We start from the raw sequence: 24348 nt of genomic DNA, 5'->3' as shown, positions 1-24348 counted from the left end.
ACTGTGAAGTTCCTCTGTGTGTGTGTGTGTGTGTGTGTGTGTGTGTGTGTGTGTGTGTGTGTGTGTGTGTGTGTGTGTGTGTGTGTGTGTGTGTGTGTGCATGTGTGTGTGCACGCATGTGTGCCTGCATGTGTGCCTGCATGTGTGCCTGCATGTGTGTGTGTGTGTGTGTGTGTGTGTGTGTGTGTGTGTGTGTGTGTGTGTGTGTGTGTGTGTGTGTGTGTGCGCGTGCGTACGTGTGTGTGTGTGTATATATATATATATATATATATATATAAAACACTTTAAAAAGTGTACGCAAGTCTTCACTGACTGAGTGTCAAAGTGAACATGTTTGTCAGACCATTGTCAAATGTCTCATTGGTGTAATTCATATTTTTGAATCGTTCTATAAAATATGTTTTTTCTTGCAAACATTTGTTATTGATGTTCTCCTTGATTATATCCCATATACATTATGCATGTATGACTGACTCCTTTTGTGCATGTTTGTGTTTAAGATGTGAACAAATTAAAAGAACCCTGATCTACGACTTCTGAAATGAAGGAGACTTTATAATCTTGGTTAATCTTTTTTTATTTGAAGCAATGCACAAATGAAACATGACATACTCATGTCTGTACCCGGACATAATGATCTAAATTAAAGTAACACAAATTCACAAATAAATGCAGAAAAATAAACGCTAGAATCTAAATGAACTTTGATGGCTGTGTGCGGTCTCTCTCAGGACCGATGTAGCTTCTCTGCTGTCGTCACTCTATGAAAAGAAAGAAACAGACAAGCTTTAACTGCCCTCAGTAAAGTTTAGAGGCCAGTGATCATTGTGCATTTTTCAACATATAAAGGTGTTTATTTTCTGATACACTGCAATAAAAACTTTGTTTGCACCTGAAAATGCTAATTTTAATAAGTGTACCTGCACATATTTTACATTTCTCATCCTGAAGTATTTAGCAGAGCTTGCCCCGCCAAGTGTCTAACAACCTCATACTTTAAACAGGAAGAGAAAAGCAGCTCACCACTGTTGAATTTATAGGTGACGACACTGAAGGTCTCATCATAATCACCCTGCAAACCGCTGATGTTTGTTTTTGGTCTAAATAAAAAGAAAGAAACTGTTAGGTTCAGGAATACAAAGGATTTCAAAAGCACAGTATGCATTTGCCAATTTAAATACTGAATTTCTCTCCCCTAACATTCTGCATGGCATTTTTGACCTGAAAGCTGTCACCATTGCTCTGCTGAGTCCTTCAGGTCAAAACATACCTGCCACTGCAGCATGCTCCACCACCTCAACCTTCTTCTTCTGCTTTTTATTCATGTTGTTGATTTAACAGAGATCTAGTGTGATTTTTGAATTATGTTTGCAAAGATATCATTTAAGTGCTGTTAGTTTTCCCAGCAGAATGATCACTGCTGCTGAGTCTCCTTAAGAATGAAAAAGCCACCGTAATGCCAAATGTTTCTGTGAAGCGGAGCAGCTCAGAGGCGCTCTAAATGAATGTCTGAAGGTATGACCATAAACCAGAGCCATAATGGAAACAAACATAAAAACTGGTATTCATGAAGTGTTACTGATAATAACTGAGAAATATGAAGTCTTACCTTTTCGAAATGCAGTTTTCTAGAAAATAAAAAAATGAAGAAAATGTATTTTTTGTTGAGAGGAGATTTCTATACCATCAGTTCTCAAACAATACTTTGCTCGCATGTGAAAACAGTGTGAGGCCTGAGCACAGAGTTTATTTTGTCTCGTGCAGTGGTGGTCGCCTACACGCGTGGTTTATTTTACGTTTCAGATCTAGGTCTTGCTCGCCACAATAGATATTTTAGTAGATGTGAGCTACGTCAAATGTCCTGAGTAGTTGTTCAAGTCTCTCAAATTGAATACTTTTTTAGATGAAGTTATTGAAAACAGATTCTGACCTTATGAGACAAACACATTGACACATTCATACCAGTTCTTCTGTTGTTACAGAGAAGTGCAGAAACCAGCAGGATGAAGCCCACAGTTACTCCACATCCAGACACAACTGCTACAAACTTCCATATTTCTGCTTTGAAACGACAGGAATATAAGTGTTAGTCCAACATCTGCTCCTCCCAACATTATCATGTACAGTGCATGAATACAACGATTCATCCAACACTTCCAGATCACACCATCATGTAAAATGTAAAGCTGAGTATAGCTTTGTTACTGATACAAAATAAATACATATCATATTGTAAACCTGAATTAAAGTTGAAAACAATTTAAGAATTATTATTAGTTTGTAACTACATAGTAACTCGTTTTTTGAATTGTCTAATATGTGCAAGAAGTCCTCTTAAGGAGCTGGCACACTATCAGTTCAATGTTATGAGCACAGACTGCCCACAAATATTTTTTTAACAACCACAGTACTGCAGGTTTGTATTTCTATTAAATATTAAGAATCTGTTCCTGTTTTTCCTTTGCCAGAGTCTTTATTCATAGAAAAAAAAGTTAATGTTAACACTTTATATTGCATTTGTTCAAATACAAAGCAGTGCATTGTTATTTCACTAACTAGAATATGAGTTGTACATTAGGGAGGCTACTTCACATGGAACAGGAACCAACTGGATGTCCTTGACACACGTTTCTTCTTTCTTTTGAATATATATAATCGCCAATATTGATATTTTGCACATAGGATGGTAAATGATTAAAAATAAAATGTTTTTAACAAAATGTCTGAATTCTGTTTGTCTCATTAACAATATGCAGCTGCAATGATGTGCTTCCTGCTCATCTGATTTCAAAGGAGAACGAGTGACATGACTCCAACAAATTTAGTATGTAAATTGTGGAAAGCATTTATAAAAATTCTTGGTAAATCAGTTTGGCACTTTGATGTACTATAAAAAAATAAACTATACCTATAACCTCACCCCCAGATGCTGGATTCAAAAGAGTTGGGGCAGCAGAGGTCCAACTACCTGCAGAAGTGAGAGTTATACCTTTAATGGAAAACAAAAAAATTATGAATATCAAAACATTTTCTAAAAAGTCAGCGTGAATTATTGAGAATTTGATTAATTCGATCAAAACAAATCAAAGAACTAATCAATGTTGAATCAGTTTTGCTCTATTTGCTTTTTGTTTGTAACCATTGTAAGCAAGTTCACAACTGAGATATCAGACCATGCCACTTTTATTGTGCTGATAGTGGGAGTCACTTACCGTGTACGGTGATAGAGGATGTGTCACTGTGTGGAGATAGATATGTTTTCCTTCCAAGCTTTTCGGTGTAAAAACACGTAATTTCTACCTCAGCAGGTGAACTCTGCTGTGACATCTCTAGCAGCTCAGTTCCTGTCAGAGTCTTCATACAATGGAAGACTCTGACAATGAGTCCACTGAAAGTGTAGAAATGACACAGAAACACAGAAACAGAGGGTGGAGTCTGACAGTGCAGAGTGACTATGTCTCTCTCTGTGATCACCGGAGGATTCACTGTCAGTGTCGGGGGACGAAGATCTGGAAAAGTATACAAAGATTACAAATTAAGAGACCCCTCCAAATATTTCTTAAATCTCAATCTCTACATGACAGCCTTTCCATTCCAGTGTCTGTTGAATACCAACACTTAGAAATGTTGTCAGTAGTTTAAAGAATAAAATAAAAATGTAATTTCAGTCAACACACATACATATAAATAGTAAAACCAGAGATACTGATAATGCCTGCAGTGGTCTCTTAATTTCTTCCAGAGCTGTATATCCAAAGCTACAGTGATAACTCACTTTGAATGACTCTCTGGAGATGGATACACGTGAAGGTAAAAACACGTCACGTTACAGTTTTTCTCAATCGCTAAACCCACTTTTTAGAATCAAAATTCATTTCTTCAAAACAAGAACATAGCCATCTAAACAGAAACACACTTGCCATAACTCTGAATATCTTTTGCAAAATGCACTTACATGACCAAAACTGAAAATACTGGTCACAAAAAAGAATAAGTCGATCGAAACAGATCAAATTGTCCTTTAATGAGACAAATGTGTTTTCTTACAGTAAAGACATTTCATTAGAGACTGACCTTGTGCTTGAGACATTTGAAATGAATCTGTTGAAAAAAGAATTAGCAAGTGAGAAAGGTAACTAGATGTAAAGTTAACAAATGAATGAATTCAACAAAGTTTTAGAAGCATAACATTTGAGCCAGTGTGTTTTCCTCCCCGGCACAGGGCAACCACAAAGGCAACAAGAACACATATTAAATATAACATTTAAACATTTACTGAAATATAAATCGCTTTTTGAAGCTTTCAAGCTCTATTACAGTTTTTCTCAATCGCTAAACCCACTTTTTAGAATCTAAATTCATTTCTTCAAAACAAGAGCATAGCCATCTAAACAGAAACACACTTGCCATAACTCTGAATATCTTTTGCAAAATGCACTTACATGACCAAAACTGAAAATACTGGTCACAAAAAAGAATAAGTCGATCGAAACAGAACAAATTGTCCTCTAATGAGACAAATGTGTTTTCATAACTGAAACTCCGGTCACCATAATAACCCATTCTACCATAACAATATACATTTCTTGCAAAGTGCTCTAAGGCACTCAAAACTAAAAATACCCCTTCCAAAACCAGATACCTTCTCCAAAAACAAACATTTGTCAGCTCATGAGAAGACTATTTGAACAGTCATTACTAAGTGGCACACTAAATACTGACTACAATCATCAATACACAAACCTCAAGCTATCGATATTGGAAACTGAACGGAAAACTGACAAGTTGGGAGAAACAAACTTACATATAGGAAAAACAGAGTCTTACTGTAACTATGCCATTGTTTTTATTGTCTCATTTTCAGAAGAGCACCGTAACAGAAACAAAAGACGAATAGCAATACACTGGAAAAAAATAACATGGGTAAATGATGTAAATCAGCAGTAAAGCAGAGAATGAGATCTATATAACTTTACTGATCTGCTCTTTGGCGTCTGTCTGGCCACATAGCCTCATCTACGTCACAGCGTATGTCTTCCCTTGCAAGGCAGCGTGGGAAATATCTCCTTGCGTGTCGACACCACCCTTGACAGGATTCCGCAGAGATGTCCCGACAGCCAGCATTCATTGCGTCCAAAAGGGGCATTCTGTCATGAGGATGATGGTCATAAACCTTCCATCTCCAGGCAGAGAAGAACTCCTCAATGGGGTTTAGAAATGGGGAGTATGGAGGGAGGAACTCCATGGCCATGTGTGGATGAGCCTCAAACCATGCCCTCACGTCACGAGAGTGGTGGAATGCCACATTGTCCCATATGACCACGTGAACCGACCTCACTTGATCCCTCTCTTCTGGTGGCACAAGTCCGTCATACAGGACATCCAGGAAGGCAAGGACACGTTGCGTGTTATATGCTCCCATTAAAGGGATGTGAGCAAGGACGCCTTGTGTCGAGATAGCCGCACACAATGTTATGTTTCCTCCCCTTTGGCCTGGAACAAAGACTGTCGCTCTTTGCCCAATAAGGTTCCTCCCACGTCTCCTCACTTTGGAGAGGTTGAAGCCTGCTTCATCCACATATACAAAAACATGTGGTAATGCATTGCCTTCCAGCTCCATCATTCGCTAAAGAAAATGAAACAAACAGAGGACCGTTTTACATTACTGTAAGCAGTCAGACATACTAAAAATATAGGCAAGCCATCAGTGTGATTGAGGTCCTTACCTGTACATACCGGTGCCTTAACTCCTTCACACGGTCAGAGTTGCGTTCAAAAGGAACCTTATAGATCTGTTTCATTCTGAGGTGTTGCCTCTTTAACACCCGGTCAATGGTTGCAACACTTATAGACTGAATGTTACTGAAGACATCCTGGTCTGCAATTATTCTGGCCTGAATCTCCCTTAAGCGGATTTCATTGTTGGCCACAACCATATCAACAATGGCAGACTCTTGTTCTGGAGTAAAGGCCTTTCGTCTGCCACCAGAGCGGGGTGCTCTTTCAGTTCTATCAATAAATATTTGAGAATGTTATGTACTGTAATATAAAAACAGTGATCGAAACCTACATCAAAATAGAAATGCATGAAGTGCTGTAAAAAAGGGTTACAGTAGCTTACCTATTTTCGTGCCTGAAGATCCTAATAATGGATGCCACTGTTGATCTCGGTATATTGGGCTGAACCCTTTGGCCAGCCTCACTGAGGGACATGCCATGGTTTATGACGTGGTCCACAATAGTTGCACGGGTGTTGTCCGAAACTACTGTTCGCATTGGTCCCCTTTCAACTCTTCCACCACGCATACGTACAGCCCTCCCTCTTCCTCTCTGAACATGAGGGTTCCCTCTTCCTCTCTGAACATCAGCTCTCCCTCTTCCTCTCTGAACATCAGCTCTCCCTCTTCCTCTCTGAACATCAGCCCTCCCTCTTCCTCGCTGAACAACAGGGTTCCTTCTTCCTCTCAGAGCTCCTCTACCTACTCGATCAGCCATTTTGTTTACACAAACATCTTACTGAAGTGAGGGAGGTCTTTTATAGGATTCTCACTAATTACAATTACTATAGGAAATTCATTGATGTCAGCTGTGAGCAATTCATTTACATGGAAGTGAAGTACTCAATTCACCCCAATACAAAAAAAAACATTTCTCAATGTGCAAAAAGGAAAAGACCACAATTACTGACTGTAAAAATGTTGTATCAGCTATAGCTAATCCTCCCCATATGAACATCTCAAAGACCTATGCAAGTCATATCAACACTATTATAGCTTTACCGGCACCATTTAAAAAAATATTTTAAGTACAGTCATGCAAATTCTATCATGTAAATGTTTTCAATGTAACATCATTACTGTAAGGTATACAGTACATTCCATGGAGTTACCTTTTTCAATGGGGTGATTGACTGATAACAAGTGTTAATATTTTGCACATCAAGTGTCAATTAGTGTAGCTATGGTCTAAGTTTATGAGGAAGTGTTATCCACTGTGAGAAGATTATTTGTTGTTTTGTAGACATGAGTTACACAACAGATTTTTGATCTTTGTGTAGAGAATTGTAACTTCAGTTAGAGAATTGTGTGATCTGTTTTGCAAAACACTGCTTAGCATCTGCATTTTGTGTGATATCAATGAGAAATGGTATACTGTTGTAGAGAAATGGTTTTCTGTTTCGATGGCTGTGCTGTTGGTTTGATGAAAGGAATTTTGATTCTAAATAGTGGGTTTAGCGATTGAGAAAAACTGTAACTGTTTGCTCACTAAGCCACCACCAAAACAAACAATTGACCTGTGGTTTAGCAATTGTAAAAAGCGTTATTTGCTTGTGTGCATAAGTTTGTAATAACCTACATTAATACTGAATAAATCAATAAGAGGTTTAACTTACACATGAGGATGACAAACAGCAGGCATCCAGCCATGATGAAGCTCGTGTTCTGACTGTGTGAAAGTCTCAAGTGTAATTTAACAAAACGCTCAGGAAAGCCACAGGTAGCTTTAGACATGAATAACATTAACATACAGGCTTCAACTTTCTTCGAAGTACCTATTATGTTTTTTTTTAGATTAACAGTAATATACCACACATTTTTCCGTGTGTGTGTGTGTGTGTGTGTGTATGTGTGTGTGTGTGTGTGTGTGTGTGTGTGTTTGTGTGTGTGTGTGTGTGTGTGTGTGTGTGTGTGTGTGTGTGTGTGTGTGTGTGTGTGTGTGTGTGTGTGTGGGTGGGTGTATGTGTGTGTGTGTGTGTGTGTGTGTGTGTGTGTGTGTGTGTGTGTGTGTGTGTGTGTGTGTGTGTGCGCGTGTGTGTGTGTGTGTGTGCGTGTGTGTGTGTGTGTGTGTGTGTGTGTGTGTGTGTGTGTGTGTGTGTGTGTGTGTGTGTGTGTGTGTGTGTGTGTGTGTGTTTGCACTGTGGTTATATAAAACCAAGCAAGTGTTCACTAAAGGAGTTGTTTTTAGTTGTGTAGCATTGCAACACATGATCAAAGTTATATTCTTTTATATAATACCTAACTATTGTTTCTATTATTAATATATACAATTATATATTCAATTTAGCCGTCACATAATTCTAATTTCTGCTCATAAAGATAATGATGTAACTTATTTTTACATATATTAACCTGAACATATGAAGGCAAAGTTAATGCCAAAGATATTGCTTGGATTTCAAATGAACTGTACACAGTCTCTCTCAGGACTGATGTTGCTTCTCTGCTGTTGTCATTACCATTTTAGGGAAAAGAGTGCATAGAGCAAAATGAGCTATTATGAGACACTTCTCATCAATAGCTTTCTCCTTTTTCATCATTGTAAATCCAGACCAATTCTACGCTCATCTAAGCCTTCTCTGATTTACACAATCTCCCACATTAAAAGTGAATAATTGAATACATTCAAATAATTTCAACTCCTTTATTTGTCTTTCTTCTTGTTTTAAATCAGAACACATTTCAGAAAAGCTCAACATGCATGAGAAAGATCAGAGAATGGTTCAGGTCCAGCCATCATTTATGATAAAGAGCAATTGACAAATGACATTCAAACAAAAAGCAAATTAAGTGTCAACATATCTTTTTACAATATTTGTAGAAACATTCTATTGCACGTAAAGATAAAATAAAACCTGTTAAAAACAGTCTCAAAGTAAAGAAAGTAGGACTGAAGTGATCTTTGCTGTAGATAAGAAGCTGAACTAAATACTCTTTTAATCTTGATCTGAAAAAAAGCAACATTTAAATGCAGCTTGAAACAAATGCTGAGCTTTGTACATAATAGACTTTAACTTGAAAATTGCAAAGCTTTAATAGTTGTAAAAACTCTAAAACTCGATCAGCATTTTACCAGTGAACGTCGTACACAAAGTTAATTTCAGTAACAGTTGTTAGGCTGTCTGCTTCTCTCTCTGAATGGTATTGTTTCAGTGTGACTGCACGGTGCTGTACATTATACTCTTGAGGTCCGATGCGGCCGGCTCCTCCGAGATGGCTGCGTACATATGGTATATCTCCATCTGGAATAAGGAAGACACCAACTATGATATACTGAACATGACTAAATACATGGCTTATTGTTTATTGCCTCTCATGTCAGACTTACATTCTCATTGTGATGCTCCTGTCTGCCTTTCACTTCCTGAGAACCTGCTAGTAAGATAGAAAAAAAATGTTTATTAAAAAATAAATAAAATGTCGTCATGATCTTTGACAACATTTCACTTTTCGTAAATCTTTAAGCAAATACAATATAAGAGAGTGGTTGAGAGACTTTTGCTCCTTTCCATATTTGACAAACGTTCAATACTAACATGGATTGTTCATCTCTCCACTATCTATATTCACTTTGTAAGGTGGCCTGTCATGCTTGGTCTTCATAGGGAGTTCTCCTTTTTGTATTGGTTGACAAAAAGGCCAACAAAAATAAAGACTTGAGAGAAAGCTGAACGGTTTCAATTAGAGAGAATGGCTCATGTTTTAATGCTGAGAGCACCACCTCCAGGGGAACTAGAGAAAGGCAGACATGAGCCGCTCTTGGGCCTGGTGATGAAGACAGGAAGGTCTGAAGTGGCTCAATGGCTGTGCAGCTTGAACCAGCCTGTGTAGGATGCTGCTGCTTGACCGTGGAAATTAAAGAATTGTAGAGACCATGCAGGTGTTGTGCTCCTGACTTGTGACCTGTTATTATATAGGTTGGAGACATGGTCTTGACAAGATACAGGTAAAACGTTCTCAGACAACATGCAACATGTGAAAAAGAGTGTCCGGTTTAAGCACATTAGATTATTTTTGTCTCAGTGGTGGTCTCCATCAAGTGTGCTTCAGTGCTACTTTGAGATGCACGTCTTGCATGGTGGTTCTGAGCAACCCGATGAGACACACTAACACACACTAGTGATTTTAGTATCTCTGTTTAATGTGAAGCTGCATTAAAAATGTCCTAAAAACTTCGAACGGCTTTGAGAAACCAAGCTCAAATGTTTAACTCTGTAGACGATTTGAACCAGAATGTGAGCTTACCGGTATATATTTTGAGTAGTTGTCTCATACTAAACAAATCCCACATTTTTCTTGCAATGCTTATGAAAATGCAATTCTAGAGCTTCCAAATATTTTATAATCAGACAACCTGTTAAAGGGAACTTTTGCTTTGAAGACATGTATACAACAAACATGTTCTGACTTTATGAGACAAACACATTGACAAGGTTCTCACCAGTTCTTTTGTTGTTACAGAAAATTGCAGAAACCAGCAAGATGACTCCCACAGTAACTCCACATCCAGCCACAACTGCTATAAACTTCCATATTCCTGCTTTGAAACGAGAAGCAATATAAGTGTCAGTTTTGCTTGTCATAGCATTAACAAAATCAAGAAGACAGGTCCTGTGAATTGCAGTATACATTTCTGAGTTAATAAGGTTTTAGATATTACTTAATCACTGAGTTTAAGTGGTAAACACACAAGTAGACTCACCTGATGCAGTTTTCTGAGGGGCTGCAGTGTTAGAGCTATCTTTAATACCAGGCGTAGTAACACTTGAACCTATTAACAGACCGAACATTTTTAAAACATACAATGCAATTCATGTTGGCATTTTTGTGCAACAATAAGAATCTTTAGTCTACCTGTTATATCTTTATCAGGTCCTGGATTCACACTAGTGAGTGTTTCTTGAGAGGCACAAAAACAAACAAACATTAAAATCACAGAATATATTGTCTGTTGTCAGGGGTAAAAATATAATGCAGCATATTGTTTTCTATGTGCTGATTGATAGCTTTTTTTCACAAAAATGTTTTAGAGTTAGTATGAAAAATGGAATCATTATGTCACCTGATGTTGGTTTCACTTGTGTGAGGGGAGAAGAGGAGGAACTTTCAGTAATACTTGGCGTGTTAACAGTCCGACCTGGTGAAACAACAATCAATTATCGCTGTATTGTAAATGGATAATAGCTTTATTTTACTTGAACAATATGGAATACAGTCTTCACAGAGGAAAGGTTAATTACACATACAGCAACTAAACATCCTTCACAGAGTATTTGGGTAATCAATGAACAACCATCACTATGTGCATCAACTGAGATTTAGGATATTTACTTTTTATAAATATATTCAGTGTTGAGAAAAGTGAGAATATCACATGATATGAACTTTGCAACTATTTGCAAAGAGTGACAACAATGAGAAAAACAGAAGAATAACCTGATGGTGGTTTCACTGACAAGCTTATCTAAAATGGTGTTACCTGATGTAAGAGGAGTCACAGAAGAGGAAACACTGCTAACAGGCAAACCTGCTGAATAAAACACATGTTATCTTTCTAAATAAGAAATAAGGAAAGTGCTTTTGTAATGTGATATGGATTTCTATGTCCTACCTGAGGTTATAACACATGTCCCTATAGGCTCGGTCATGTGTTACTATTTTTTCTAAATATGTATTTCTATATAAAAAATGTCTCAAAAACATGTATGTTATATTACACCACAACACTTTTCTTGTGCTGACACTATATCAATGTTTGATAATGTCAGTAAGGGGGTATCAGTCACTCACTGTGTACGGTGATGGAGGAGGTGTCACTGTGTGGAGATGGATAATGTATCCCTCCAAGCTTTAAAGTGTAAAAACATGTCATTTGAACCTCAGCAGGTGATCTCTGCTGTGACATCTCCAGCAGCTCAGTTCCTTTCAGAGTCTTCAGACAAGGGAAGACTGTAGTTCCTCCACTTAAAGTGTAGAAATTACACTGAGACACAGAAACAGAGGGTGGAGTCTGACAGTGCAGAGTGACTGAGTCTGTCTCTGTGATCACCGGAGGATTCACTGTCAGTGTCGGGGGAAGAAGAGCTGGAAAAGTATACAAAGATAAAATAACTTGAAATTGCATTAATCTTAATTACCAGTAGTTCTAATGATAACAATGGAATAACTTGCCTTTTCTAACTCTTCTATCTCTTTGTTTTTTTGAAGACCCAACCCCCGTGTCCAGAGACACTTTGATGTTTGTGCTCATAATGTATGAAGACATGAAAATGTACAGCTCTGGAAAAATGAAGAGACCCCTCCAAATGTTTCTTAAATCTCAATCTCTACATATATGGCAGCCTTTCCATTCCAGTGTCTGTTGAATACCAACACCTAGAAATGTTTTCAGTAGTTTATAGAATACAATTAAAATGTCATTTCACTCAACACACATACATATGCATAGTAAAACCAGAGATTCTGATAATGCTGCAGTGGTCTCTTAATTTCTTCCAGAGCTGTATATCCAAAGCTACAGTGATAACTCACTTCGAATGATGACGGAGGAGACATCACTCTCTGAAGACGGATACACGTGAAGGTAAAAACACTTCATGTTAACCTCAGCAGGTGAACTCCTCTCTGCCATCTGAAGCAGCTCAGTTCCTGTCAGAGTCTGACGACAAGGGAAGACTTTGGCAGGTTTTCCTCTCACTGTGCGAAAATAACACTGAGACACAGAAACAGAGGGTGGAGTCTGACAGTGCAGAGTGACTGAGTCTGTCTCTGTGATCACCGGAGGATTCACTGTCAGTGTCGGGGGAAGAAGATCTGGAAATTAAGAAGAACACATATTTTTGTCACATGAGATCATTCAATTCCTAATGAATAACTGTCATCATTTAGAAAAGTATCTATATAACAAATTGTGTGTAGAATTTGTAAAAATCAAGAGAGACTGACCTTGTGCATTTATCTCAGAAAATGAATCTGTTGAAGAAAAAACGTATTAACAACGTAAAACGTGACTTTGATAATAAATAGCAAAGTCTCAATGTTATTCTTGTTTTTCTTTCAACTCGCTGTAAAAGCCTCATATCACATCCTGAAGCCAATGAATAATAATTTAACAATAAATATCAACTTGTCTCTGTAGGGGCAATTTCTTATGTTACTTTATATGGTAAAGCCAAATGATTATATTATGCTTAGAAATTGTATTGAAGCAACTCGACCTGTTGTAACACTAGGGAGCATCCCGCCAAGGTCGTACCTGAAGAATGCGGCCCTCCCTAAGGGAGGATTGTAAGATAACAGTTTTCTGTCGAAGTCTTATCTTTATTACTTCCTGCACAGCATCAGTCCTCTATAAAACACACACACACATTATACCCTGTGTGCACTCCTGCAGACTACTCTATACTCTGTGAGACATGTACCTTCGAGGCGCCTCGAATAAAGATCTTAAAAGACAACGCTGCCTGCTTTCACCAGTTTATTATTGATTACTCTCATTGTACATCTTTACAGTATTGACGAGTTTAAAATATCCACGACATCTCTTTCACATGAAATGAAAGGTGCCTGTATGTGTGGTTAACCACATTTCACCAAACACCGTCATTAACAATAAAATAAAGAACATGTTTTACTTACATATGAGGATGACCACCAACAGATGTTCAGCCATGATGAAGCTGAGTGATGAAATGTAAAATAATTCAAGACCTCACTTTTTGTTTGACTACATGGAGAACATGTTCTCCGGAAAACCACAGCGAGAAACAGAAGTGAATCACACTGACAGACAGCCACAGGAACACACACCATGAGACCCAGTTCATGTGGGCTAACTGTTTCAGGAAATAACCTTTGCATTGTTTTCTTTTAATTGAATTCAAACAACTAAATTAAGACTAAAGATAAAATACACTAGGTACTAAGTGCAGGTCTTACCTGAAAACTATTTTTTGAAACAGCTCAAACATACACACAGGGGGGATATGAATATTATTATGGATTTTTCTTCAAGATAATGGACCAATTAAATGTGCATCTAGCATCCTCCGATTTATCCGAGCCTCCAATGTTCAAAGAAAAAGATGGACCAATGCAATTATGACTTTTCCACTGTTCTCCATTTGCATTAACACTTTTAATATCCAGACAAACCAATACAATGTATACGGCTTTTAATAAACTCAGTGTTTACCCTCTTTTATTTCAAGGTGGGTTCACATGCAAACGTGTACATTTTAAGGATTAATTTAGGTACATGGTTTAAATATTATGTTATTTACCCTTTATATATACAGTCTATGGTTATTTACCTGGCAACTTAAAGAAAAAATAAAGGCAGGAAGTCAAGCAGACTAAAATTAAAAGAAAACAAACCACAGCAACTTTTGTTATAATCTGAATATACAGTATATACAAAAACAGATATATTGTGAAATGAACAGATAAAGATAGCTTTGCATCAAACAGGCTGTATGTGGGACCAACATATTGTTAACTAACATACAGTGTGCTACTAATGAGCTGCTATGAGCAACTTTGTTTGCAAGGTGCGCCTGTCAATCCACAAGTCTCCTTGTGTTAGCCCATGAGGAAGATTTTTGGAGTTTTCCCCCTTTCACACTTCCTATCCTAAATGACCCCTTGGCCCTTCTTGCTCGGACCACACCATTCTTCAAATTCAACGTTCATCTGAATCTCAACAACACCTCTGTAATTTTTCATGACTGCATCTGGCAAGTTGTGATGCTATCGTTAGCGACAAATATCTGCACACTGACACACGTACACACAAAATACAGCCTCAGTCTCAGGGAGGTAACCCCCAGTCACAGAGCTGGTCACTCTGACAGATGAGAATACATCAAACTAGCTGTTTATTGAATACTTTTAGCTTGGAAAGACATCTCAATTTCCCTATGGATCATAAGGTACGTTAAAATAATTACAGAAAAGGTCAAATAAATGGCACATGGTTTTAAAAGCAGTCCTTCATGCTGTTGCTTTCTGTTCAATAGGCCTGCAGGGTGCTGTACACCATGTCGGTCAGGGCTGATGGGGGTGGCTCCCCGGAGATGGTGGAGTACACATGGTATATGTCAGACTAAAGGAGAAAGAAACAAGGCTAAGGCTCATTAAATCTTTACTACATACAAACATTTAGCAAATGTGTTACACAACTCACATCCTCATTTTGAGAGGCTTGGCTGCTCGGTTTCTCACGACCTGTGAGAACAAGAGAGAGGATGGGTTCAGTGGTTTGGTCGGCCGATTCTATTTATAACAAGTTTTAAGTGATTAAACATCTGTCTGTATTGCAAGCCATTTTTCGAGTTCGGTTAAAATTAGTTTTTTGTTGTGGTTCTCCTTCAATAATACAGATGCAGCTCACCAGTGAGACAAACAGCAGCGGGTACTGAGGTGATCATACTGTAGGCTTCATCGTTACCTGCAGGTAACTTAAGATAACAGGAAGGAAGGGAGAGGAAGTGAGAGGAACTCATGAATAACAATGTTAATAAACCTTGAGAAACTTTGCTTTTCAAATGTTCCATTATTTTAGATGATGGGAATCTTATATCTGATATAGAAATGTTTTTTTAAATTACCGATCCTCCATGGTCAAGCTTTCTCATGCACATTAAGTCATCTGTAACAGAGAGTAAAACACACCTCAACACAAACAATATATAATATCTTTATTCTGTAGGTATGAATAATAAAGTTTCCTGACTGCTTCATGTATACATTAGCGGTGACATTGGTTTGTGTCCTATACAGATACGAAAGGGAAAATGTTTTATTAAAGAGAGTTTAGTTTGGTGTAGCTTAGTTTACTTTATTTAATAAGGGAATCACATTAGAATTGGAAAATACACTTATGTACAAGGACCAGATGCACTAGGCTAAGTCTTGTAGCTAAATGCTAATTTGCATCAAGTTGTACTCATTACACTAGAAACAGCATGGTTGACAATAAAGATAATATCAAAAGGAAAACATTTCTTTCTTAAAACCCCTCTCAGACCTAAATGGCCACAGTGTGAAGAAATAGGTGGCATCTGGCTTTGTAGATAATAACTAACCCCTCTCTTTACACGTCTGCATTACAACTAAAGTCCTGCTGCAGAGGATGCACTAAACAGCTACTTGAAAAGAATAAGATGAAATTCTGAATGAAGGAAATTTCAAACTGCAACACATAACTACCTCTTTACTAACTCACTTATTGCTGAAAAGGTAAAACAAATAATACATATCCTTACCTCTTGGCAGCACATCTTTCTAAAAAAGAGAGAGAAAGAAGCATTGGAGTAGTACTATTCATCCCACTTTCGTCTCATTAGTATGCATAAAAAAGCGACAGGTCACACCTCCCCCAATTATGCAAATGAGCTAAGTCCCGCCTCCCTTTGTTCGAGGTGTGATATCCCAAGTAGGTGTGATATCCCAAGTAGGTGTGAGATCCGTCGATAGGAGGGGGGTGATGTGTATTCAAAGGTGTGAAAAGCCCCCACTGTTGTGCCTTATGGTGTATAATAAAAAATGTTTCAATCACATTAGTATGCATAAAAACTGACAGGTGGGCCCGCCCCCAAGTCTAATAAAACAAAAGGCCGCTTCCATCACATTAGTATGCATAAAAGTGACAGGAGGGTCCGCCCCAATTATGTGATGTCAGAAGACCGAGGGGGTGAAGTTAGATTACAAAAAAAAGAACCCCGTGCATATAAAAAGCCAGTCATTTCCACTCATCAAGTAGAAAAAAATGACCAAAAGACGCCTCGATATGGGTTTAATCAGCGAGACGCCTGTGAGAACTTACATCCATCCGGGGGGAGCGCCAATCAAGAAACGGATGCAGTATACTTGCCGGGTTCAAACACCTCCGGTCGAGGACCTTGAAGAGAAATGGCTTCTGGAAAATGAACATGTTCGGGGATACGTATTCAATTATATGGCGAATGAACTGCATTTCTACAATCTGAAGAATGGAGAAACGTATGGACCCCACAGTGTTAAAGCGACGTTGACCTCAACAGATTGGGCTGTGTTAACTCTGGTGTCTTCCATTGATCTCCACGCAACCATTGTATCGGAAGAAGTAGTGCATCAAGAAACCACCGTGGAACCATTGGTGTACAAGATATGTGCAACAAAGAGCAAAGAAACACAAACAGAAATCGTGATCAAAGAAGAGTTTTCACCGCTACCCCTCGATGTGGAGGAAGAAGAAGGAAATATCTCCCCGCCGCCAGAAGTGAAAAGAGTCCTGATAAGCACCGTCTGGGAAACTAAAAGCGGACCATCTGGGCGATGGTATTACCGCGCAAGCCGTTTGATGACGCGGGGGAAGGACCCCTCTGATGATTTTGTTCTGGAGTATTTCAACTCTACATGTGGGGTTTTTCAAACATCCTTGCGGGTGCCTCTGACTGCTTGGCTGAAAATGATTGATGAGAAATCTACAAAGCTTAAAGAACTTTTTAAACAGAGTCAGACAGCGATGGACATTATACTGGTGAAAAAGACTCTCACCTTTGCAGATGACTCCTCCTCCCACTCAGCATAACAAGTCCCACCCCCCTCACCAGATCATTTAAAAGTAAGGACCGCTCAAAGACATTCACTGAACAACAACCATGGATCAGAGAAAAAACAAGTCTCTCCCCGCGAGTTGCAGCCTGGAACAAACGCCTGGAGGACCCCCATCATCTCCAACAATCTGGACACCCGATATCGACTATGGTGCTGCTGCCATTGATGTTACTGGTTGGCTGGATATGGATCAACCTCCATCTACTCCATCCGTGTCTCAAGGGGAATCAACAGCTTCTTCACACTCCCCGGTAGCAGGCATTGAATCGCCATGCTTTCCTTATGATCCAGAGGGTGATGCTGCAGAAGGTGCTAGGACGGCTTTGTTCCTGAATACGCAGTGGTGTAGTCCAGGGTATACGCAGGTATACGGCGTATACCCACTTATTTTTCAGACACCATGGCGTATACCCACTTCTCAATCACCGCTGGTGCGCATTATTTAGTAGTGGCTCAATGTCATTTCATAGTACTGTGAAGACTCATGACACAAACCTACTCTGCCTCATATTGGCTAACTCTATGCCTTCGCTGGTTAGATTGGTCAGGTTTTCAGCGCGAGAACTGATGAAAAACCAATCAGAGGCAGAGTAGGGCGGGTCTTAATAAGGGAAAAAAACTGCATATAGACAAATGTTAATTTACTTTCAACTATTTGCCATTACAAAAATTGTATGAACTGTTAAAATGAAGCGAGCCATTCAGACTAAAATTTCCTTTTACAATAAACGTCCTTGTGGAACTACATCGGCCAGCAGCTCAGCTACAGATAGTGAGGCTAGAACACCGGAGCTGTTAGCTGATAGCCCTGTTATCATCAGCCCTGACATCAGCCCAACACCTGCGCTCCCTCCGTCCCCCTCATCCGTTGAAGAGGATGCTGACAGGGAAGGAGATGAAGACGACAATAACGGTGGGTCTCACTTCTATATTTTAAGATTTTTGTAACAAATCGTAGCTAGGTAGTCATATATACTAACATAAAAGTAGTAATAGCATTATTTTCGTTAATAGTTGGTTTCAACTTTTAAATTTAGTATTTCTGATTCTAGTGGCGCTAGTTAGCTTTTATAGCTTCATGGCAATGAGCACAGCACACCTTAGTGAGACAGAAAGACATTTGGAAAATACATCCATTATTTGCTGCAATCCATATTTATTACTCTGAACTTTATTGTGTCCCTTATGCTAAGTGTCTGCCCCAACTTTATTTTCCCGACATTTACATTTATCTTGTACACAAAATCCATCCCCATACACCAGAGATAGCCTGAAGGCTTTTCAAGAGCATAGCTAGGTACCACGCAATCTGAAGAACGTTAGCGCTTAGCTAACGTTAGCTAACATAAGGCTAAGATCATCGTGTGTTTGGTGACGTGACACAGCTATCTGCTTAATTGTAACATTAGCTGTGGCAACTGAAGATTAGTGTTTTGGATTGTCAGCGTTTTCCTGTCAAATGGAGATAAAAAATTAGCTAGCTAGCACTAGCAGCTACATAATTTGAGGTCAAATGTAGCTAGTGCTAATTTATAGGAGACTGCACAATCTGAGGATAGATGTTGGCTGCCAGTGGTCTCTTCTAATTAAAGACAGCCATTTATCCCGCCGATCTACCTCTTTTAGGATTGAATAAAGTCTTATATCTGTGTTACTTTGGCGACTGTTGTTTCAGCCAACAGCTTAAAAATAGCAAGGGCATTTTGACCTTGTGCGACGCACAGCCAGATTCGGGCATAGCGACGCTACGTGGAATCCACGAATTTGGATACATTATGAAAACGGGTACTTTTATTTTGAAGGCAGGATGCGGTAGGAAGTAAAAGACTTATATGACGGTAAAAGTTTAAAAGTGCGTCTTCCTCACGAAAGGAAACGTGCTGTTGTTTACCAAGGACCTGGTTGAAAAGGGCACAAGGTTTGTCTGTGTTTAGGTCTAATTTGTGTGCAACATTGAGTCACGTCATAACGCCTTTTCTTAGAAGAGTTTTCACACTTTGTATTGACACAGCCATGGATAAAGCTACAGCTAGGCCCTGTGTAATTGACTATTTGACTATTTGGGGGCTAAAATGAAAAAATCTAATAATGCAGATTATGAAGGTGACGACTTTACACTTTTGAATAGGTTATGGTCATTGTTCCCCTTTTATAGCCTATAATTCAATCACTTTTGTTGTTCTTCCCTTAGACATCAATAATGACTGGCCTGACCTGTGGACTGTCAATCAAAAAGAGGATTTTAAATCCAAGAACCCCTGGTTGGGATCCAAAAACAAAAAACTTGGTAAGTTTAGGTATCTTGTTAGTTTAGGTAGCTTCTGAAACAGTGGACACACATTAATATTGTGTGCGTGTGTGTGTGTGTGTCCTTTTATGTATATGGGAAAAATAGACCATGCACACATACAGCTGTGGATACAGTAGTTACATTGTATGTTTATGCTTCACAGGATGTCTGGTTTGTAGCAGTGTGAACTCCATTGGGATCAACAAGGAGCAAGGTGTATCACTCTCAAGAGAATGGATGAACTTTGAAATTCAAGTGTCTTCTCAGGGAAGTAGAGAAACAAGTCTGTCAGTCTTGAGAAATAAGATCAGGAAACATGCTTTGTCCAAGGCACACTCTCAGACTGTGAAGGTGGCAGAACAACAAAAAGAATCGGCCATTGAGAATGCAGTGGAGGTTATGACTGAGTCCTACAAGAAGGAAACTGATGCTGTGTTCCGAACAGCCTACCATTTGGCCAAAAAGAACAGACCCTTTTCTGACTATGAGAGCCTCATTGAGTTGCAGGAACTGAATGGTGTTAAGATGGGCTCAATACTTCATTCACGTTACAGTGCAACACAAATCATACAACATGTTGCCAGTGAGATGCAGAGCAAAATTGTGAGTAACATAATAGCATCATCCACGAAGTTAGCTGTCCTTATTGACGAGGCCTCTTCTTTAAGTCACAAACCTGTCATGACAGTTTCTGTAAAAGCGTCAATTGAAGGAGCAAGCCCTGAGTTCATATTCCTTGATCTAGTTGAATTAGACAATCAGAGAGCAGATGGCATAGAACAGGCTTTACTCACCTGTTTAATGAAGGCTGGCTTTACAGAAGAGTGGCTTCTTGAAAACTGGGTAACATTTGTGTCCGATGGAGCCAGTGTCATGCTAGGAAAGAAGTCAGGAGTGGCAACCAGGTTGACCTCGAGATTCCCAAGGCTCTTTGTGTTGCACTGTATGAACCATAGGCTGGAACTAGCTGTGTCAAATGCTGTTGATGAGGTGACGGGTGTCAACCACTTTAAAATATTTATGCAGAAGCTATATTCACTTTATAGTATGTCGAACAAAAATGAGCGTGAACTCAAAGATGCAGCAGCTGAAGTAGGCTCACAACTTCTTCGCATTGGCAGAGTTTTAGATGTACGCTGGGTGGGCAGTAGCTTTCGTACTGTTCGTGCTGTGTGGACATCCCTGGGAGGTCTTGTGCAGCAGTTTAAGAATGCGTCTTCCGATGAGATGAGGTCCACCAAAGAGAAACAAATGTACAGAGGTTTATTATACTGTCTTCAAAGTCCTGAATTTATCTGTGACCTTGGGCTCATGTATGACACTCTCCATGAACTAAGTGTCCTGTCACTGGAGCTTCAAGCTCATTCTATAACTCTCCTCAGAGCAGAGCATCTGCTGAAACGCTCAATCAGAGTGATACAGTCTTTCAAAGAGAGTCCAGGTGAAAAATACTGTGAGGCTTTAGAGGCAAAAGAGGCTGGGGAGTATCGCTCTATAGCTCTAGTAGGAAATGCAAAGCTGAAGTCAATCAATCCAGGCCAGTTCTTACAAAGCCTTGTGAACAATCTTGAGCAACGCTTGTCTTTCGAAGATGCGGTCATCAAGGACTTCAGCATCCTTGATCAGAGTAAATGGCCATCAAACCCCAGCATTCGCCATGGTGAAGACCAGGTTAAGCGACTGTGCAAGCGATTTCACTTGTGCACAGACCAAGCACTGAATGGGATGCGAGACCTACTGGAAGAGCCCAATAGTGAGCCCAAGGACCTAAAACCACTCATGAACTGTATGAAGACATTCCCTGTCAGCACAGCAGAGTGTGAGAGGAACTTTAGCCTTATGAACAATATAAGCTCAGACAAAAGGGCTGTACTACTGATCTCAAACATATCAAACTTGATGATGATTAATATCAACGGCCCCCCTACTTCTATGTTTGATCCTCAAAAGTATATGAGGACCTGGTTGAAGAGACACCGTGCTGCCAATTCTATGCGTTCAAGGCAATGCGGTGTGAAAACTCCTGCAGAAAGCAAGTCTGTCTGGAAAATACTGTAATATGAGCACTTACTTAGAAACCCAGCACTGGGTTGAGAGAGTCACTTTGGTTTTCATGGATATGTTGTAAAATGTATATATTTTTGTTCATTGTTAACTATATATTGTTGTTTTGTAACATATCGTTTTGAATTTATTGTTGAATTATTTGAATGATGATATTCAATATTTGTGGTGATATTTATTTATATATATATATATATATACACTATATTGCCAAAAGTATTGGGTCACCTGCCTTGATGTGCATATGAACTTAAGTGACATCCCATTCTTAATCCATAGGGTTTCATATGACGTCGGTCCACCCTTTGCATCTATAACAGCTTCAACTCTTATGGGAAGGCTTTCCACCAGGTTTAGGAGTGTGTTTATGGAAATATTTGACCATTCTTCCAGAAGCGGCAACTGAAGTTGGATGAAGAGACTGGCTCTCAGGCTGTGCTCCTAATTCATCCCAAGGGTGTTCTATTGGTTTGAGGTCAGGACTCTGTGCAGGCCAGTCAAGTTCATCCACACCAAACTCTGTCATCCATGTCTTTATGGACCTTGCTTTGTGCACTGGTGCACGGTCATGTTGGAACATGAAGGGGCCATTCCCAAACTGTTTTCAAAGTTGGGAGTATGGAATTGTCCAAAATCTCTTGGTTAAATTACCTCACAAATGCGCTTCTGGAAGAATGGTCAAAAATTCCCATAAACACACTCCTAAACCTTGTGGAACGCTCTGCTTATTTATATAACAAATAATTCACTCATGAGAAGGAACGACGGATGTCCCGTAATGTAGTGGAGTAAAAGTAAGATATTTTACTTTGAAATGTAGTGGAGTAAAAGTAAAAAGTCCCCCAAAATGGAAATACTTAAGTAAAGTACAGATACTTCAAAAAAGTACTTAAGTACAGTAACGAATTACATTTACTTCGTTACTGTCCACCACTGTGTGTAAGTAATACTGAGTAACTATACTGGGTTAATATTTTTGGGGTGAACTAAATAGAGTATGTCACTATAAAACAGGGCGATAATCCTTTGCACTATGGGCTGCTTAAAAAAAATTGCAAAACTAAGAGTATACCCACTTCTCCAGGGACCACTACACCACTGTGAATACGGTAAAAGCTGCAGTGGTTCATCTGCTGGACAGGGTCCTACATCTGTACAGAAAGGAAAAATGTTAAGGATGTCAAGTCGACAGTCCCAGTCAAATTCAACATGTGTGTTTGTTTCCGACCGAAGAATACTATCTGGATCGAAACTATGATGAAGTGGTAAAGAGACTGTGGACCGTTTGTTTCATTCCAGCCATTCGGGACGCTCTACACCAGGGCCACCTTCATGTGTCGGGGAGGAGAGTCTTTGGAGCTGCTGAGGCGATTCTGCACAATCTCAGAAACACAAGACTCTTTGAGGCTAAAATCGACAAGTTTTACAAACGGCTCGACGAGACCCAGACAAAGAATATAACAGCAGCCTGGGACTTTTGGTAACAATAGGAAGAGTTTGATAGTTTTTTCGTAAAAGTATGTTTTTTATTTTATCTGTTTTATTTTTATTTTACTTGATCTAGTGTGTCCTTCCTAACAATCCCGTTTGTGTTTTTAAAATGTTTTTTCTTCTCTGTTTGGAGAAAATGTTTTTGATATATGTGCCAAATCAATCAAATGTGTTGTAAGAAAAACTGTTGTACTCATTACCTCACTGGTGCTGTAACAGGGAACATGTCTGAGAAACGTGTCATGCAAAGGGTGTATTACACTCCTTCTAATCCAGGGAGTTTAGGGGGCGTTGACAAACTCCATAGAGCTGTACAGATTGAAACGGGTAAACAAGTAAATGTAGAGAAAGTCAGAGAATTTTTATCTGAACAGGATGCATATACTTTGCATAAGCCGTCTAGGTTTCATTTTGTAAGAAACAGAGTTTTCGTACTCAGACCGCTGCAACAATTTCAAGCTGATCTCTGCGATATGCAGTCGCTATCCAAGCATAATGATGGTTTTAATTATTTGGTAACAGTCGTAGATGTATTTTCGAAAAAAGCCTATGCTCAGGCAATAAAGAAGAAGACTAGTATAGAGGTTGCCAAAGCCTTTGATACAATTTTAATACACAGTCAGATTCCTAAAAAGATACAAACAAACGGTGGGAAATAATTCTTTAACAAAGTGTTTCAAGCCTTATTGAAGAAACGAGATATTGCACATTATGCAACAACCAGTGATATGAAGCCGTGTGTGGTAGAGAGATTTAACCGTACGCTGAAAACTAAAATGTGGAGGTATTTTACAGCTAAAAACACTCATAGATATATAGACGTCTTACCTGAACTAACGGAAAGTTACAATAATAGTTATATTCGAATTATTAAAATGACACCACTGCAGGTGACCAAGGAAAATGCGGCTCAAGTGTTTCGTAACCTGTATACCCCCTCTAGCCATCGTAAAAAAGCTGCTACGAAAATGAACTTTAAGGAGGGGGAGCTTGTAAGAATATCCAAATTGAGAGGGGTCTTTGATAAAAAAATATGAGCAGAGTTATACGGACACATTATTTACAGTGTCTGAAGGCATACCTCGTCAACCACCTGTTTACAAACTCAAAGATTATGATGGAGAAGAG

The 24348-nt window shown here is 39.0% G+C and overlaps 2 protein-coding genes across 10 annotated transcripts in view; both read right to left on the bottom strand.

Moving 5' to 3' along the window:
* The window catches only part of LOC307042026 (uncharacterized protein), a 69720-nt gene that overhangs the window by 23211 nt on the left and 22161 nt on the right, over nucleotides 1-24348 (bottom strand). The window contains exons 6-11 of the mRNA XM_079685693.1: nucleotides 12309-12590; nucleotides 11568-11861; nucleotides 11257-11304; nucleotides 10840-10914; nucleotides 10632-10676; nucleotides 10480-10548 (exon numbers count right to left, since the gene is read on the bottom strand). Of these exons, the coding sequence (XP_079541819.1) occupies nucleotides 10480-10548; nucleotides 10632-10676; nucleotides 10840-10914; nucleotides 11257-11304; nucleotides 11568-11861; nucleotides 12309-12590 (813 nt within the window). The remainder of the gene's footprint in view (nucleotides 1-10479; nucleotides 10549-10631; nucleotides 10677-10839; nucleotides 10915-11256; nucleotides 11305-11567; nucleotides 11862-12308; nucleotides 12591-24348) is intronic.
* On the bottom strand, nucleotides 567-3503 carry LOC307042111 (uncharacterized protein). Of its 9 annotated transcripts, none has more exons than XM_079685831.1 (6): nucleotides 3213-3503; nucleotides 2909-2989; nucleotides 1963-2061; nucleotides 1610-1628; nucleotides 1024-1100; nucleotides 567-761 (listed from the first exon to the last, which is right to left on the bottom strand). In XM_079685831.1, exons 1-6 carry the CDS (start codon nucleotides 3358-3360, stop codon nucleotides 757-759), a joined length of 429 nt encoding a protein of 142 aa, XP_079541957.1. In that variant the 5' UTR covers nucleotides 3361-3503; the 3' UTR covers nucleotides 567-756. The 9 variants fall into 9 exon arrangements, with proteins under 9 accessions (XP_079541957.1, XP_079541958.1, XP_079541959.1 ...); XM_079685832.1 differs by having other exon boundaries at nucleotides 1963-2058; XM_079685833.1 differs by having other exon boundaries at nucleotides 2921-2989.

The sequence above is a fragment of the Notothenia rossii genome, assembly GCF_949606895.1.
Source record: "Notothenia rossii genome assembly, chromosome: 5".
In the NCBI taxonomy this organism is placed as follows: Eukaryota; Metazoa; Chordata; class Actinopteri; order Perciformes; family Nototheniidae; genus Notothenia; species Notothenia rossii.
This window is presented reverse-complemented; position numbering and strand designations above follow the sequence as displayed.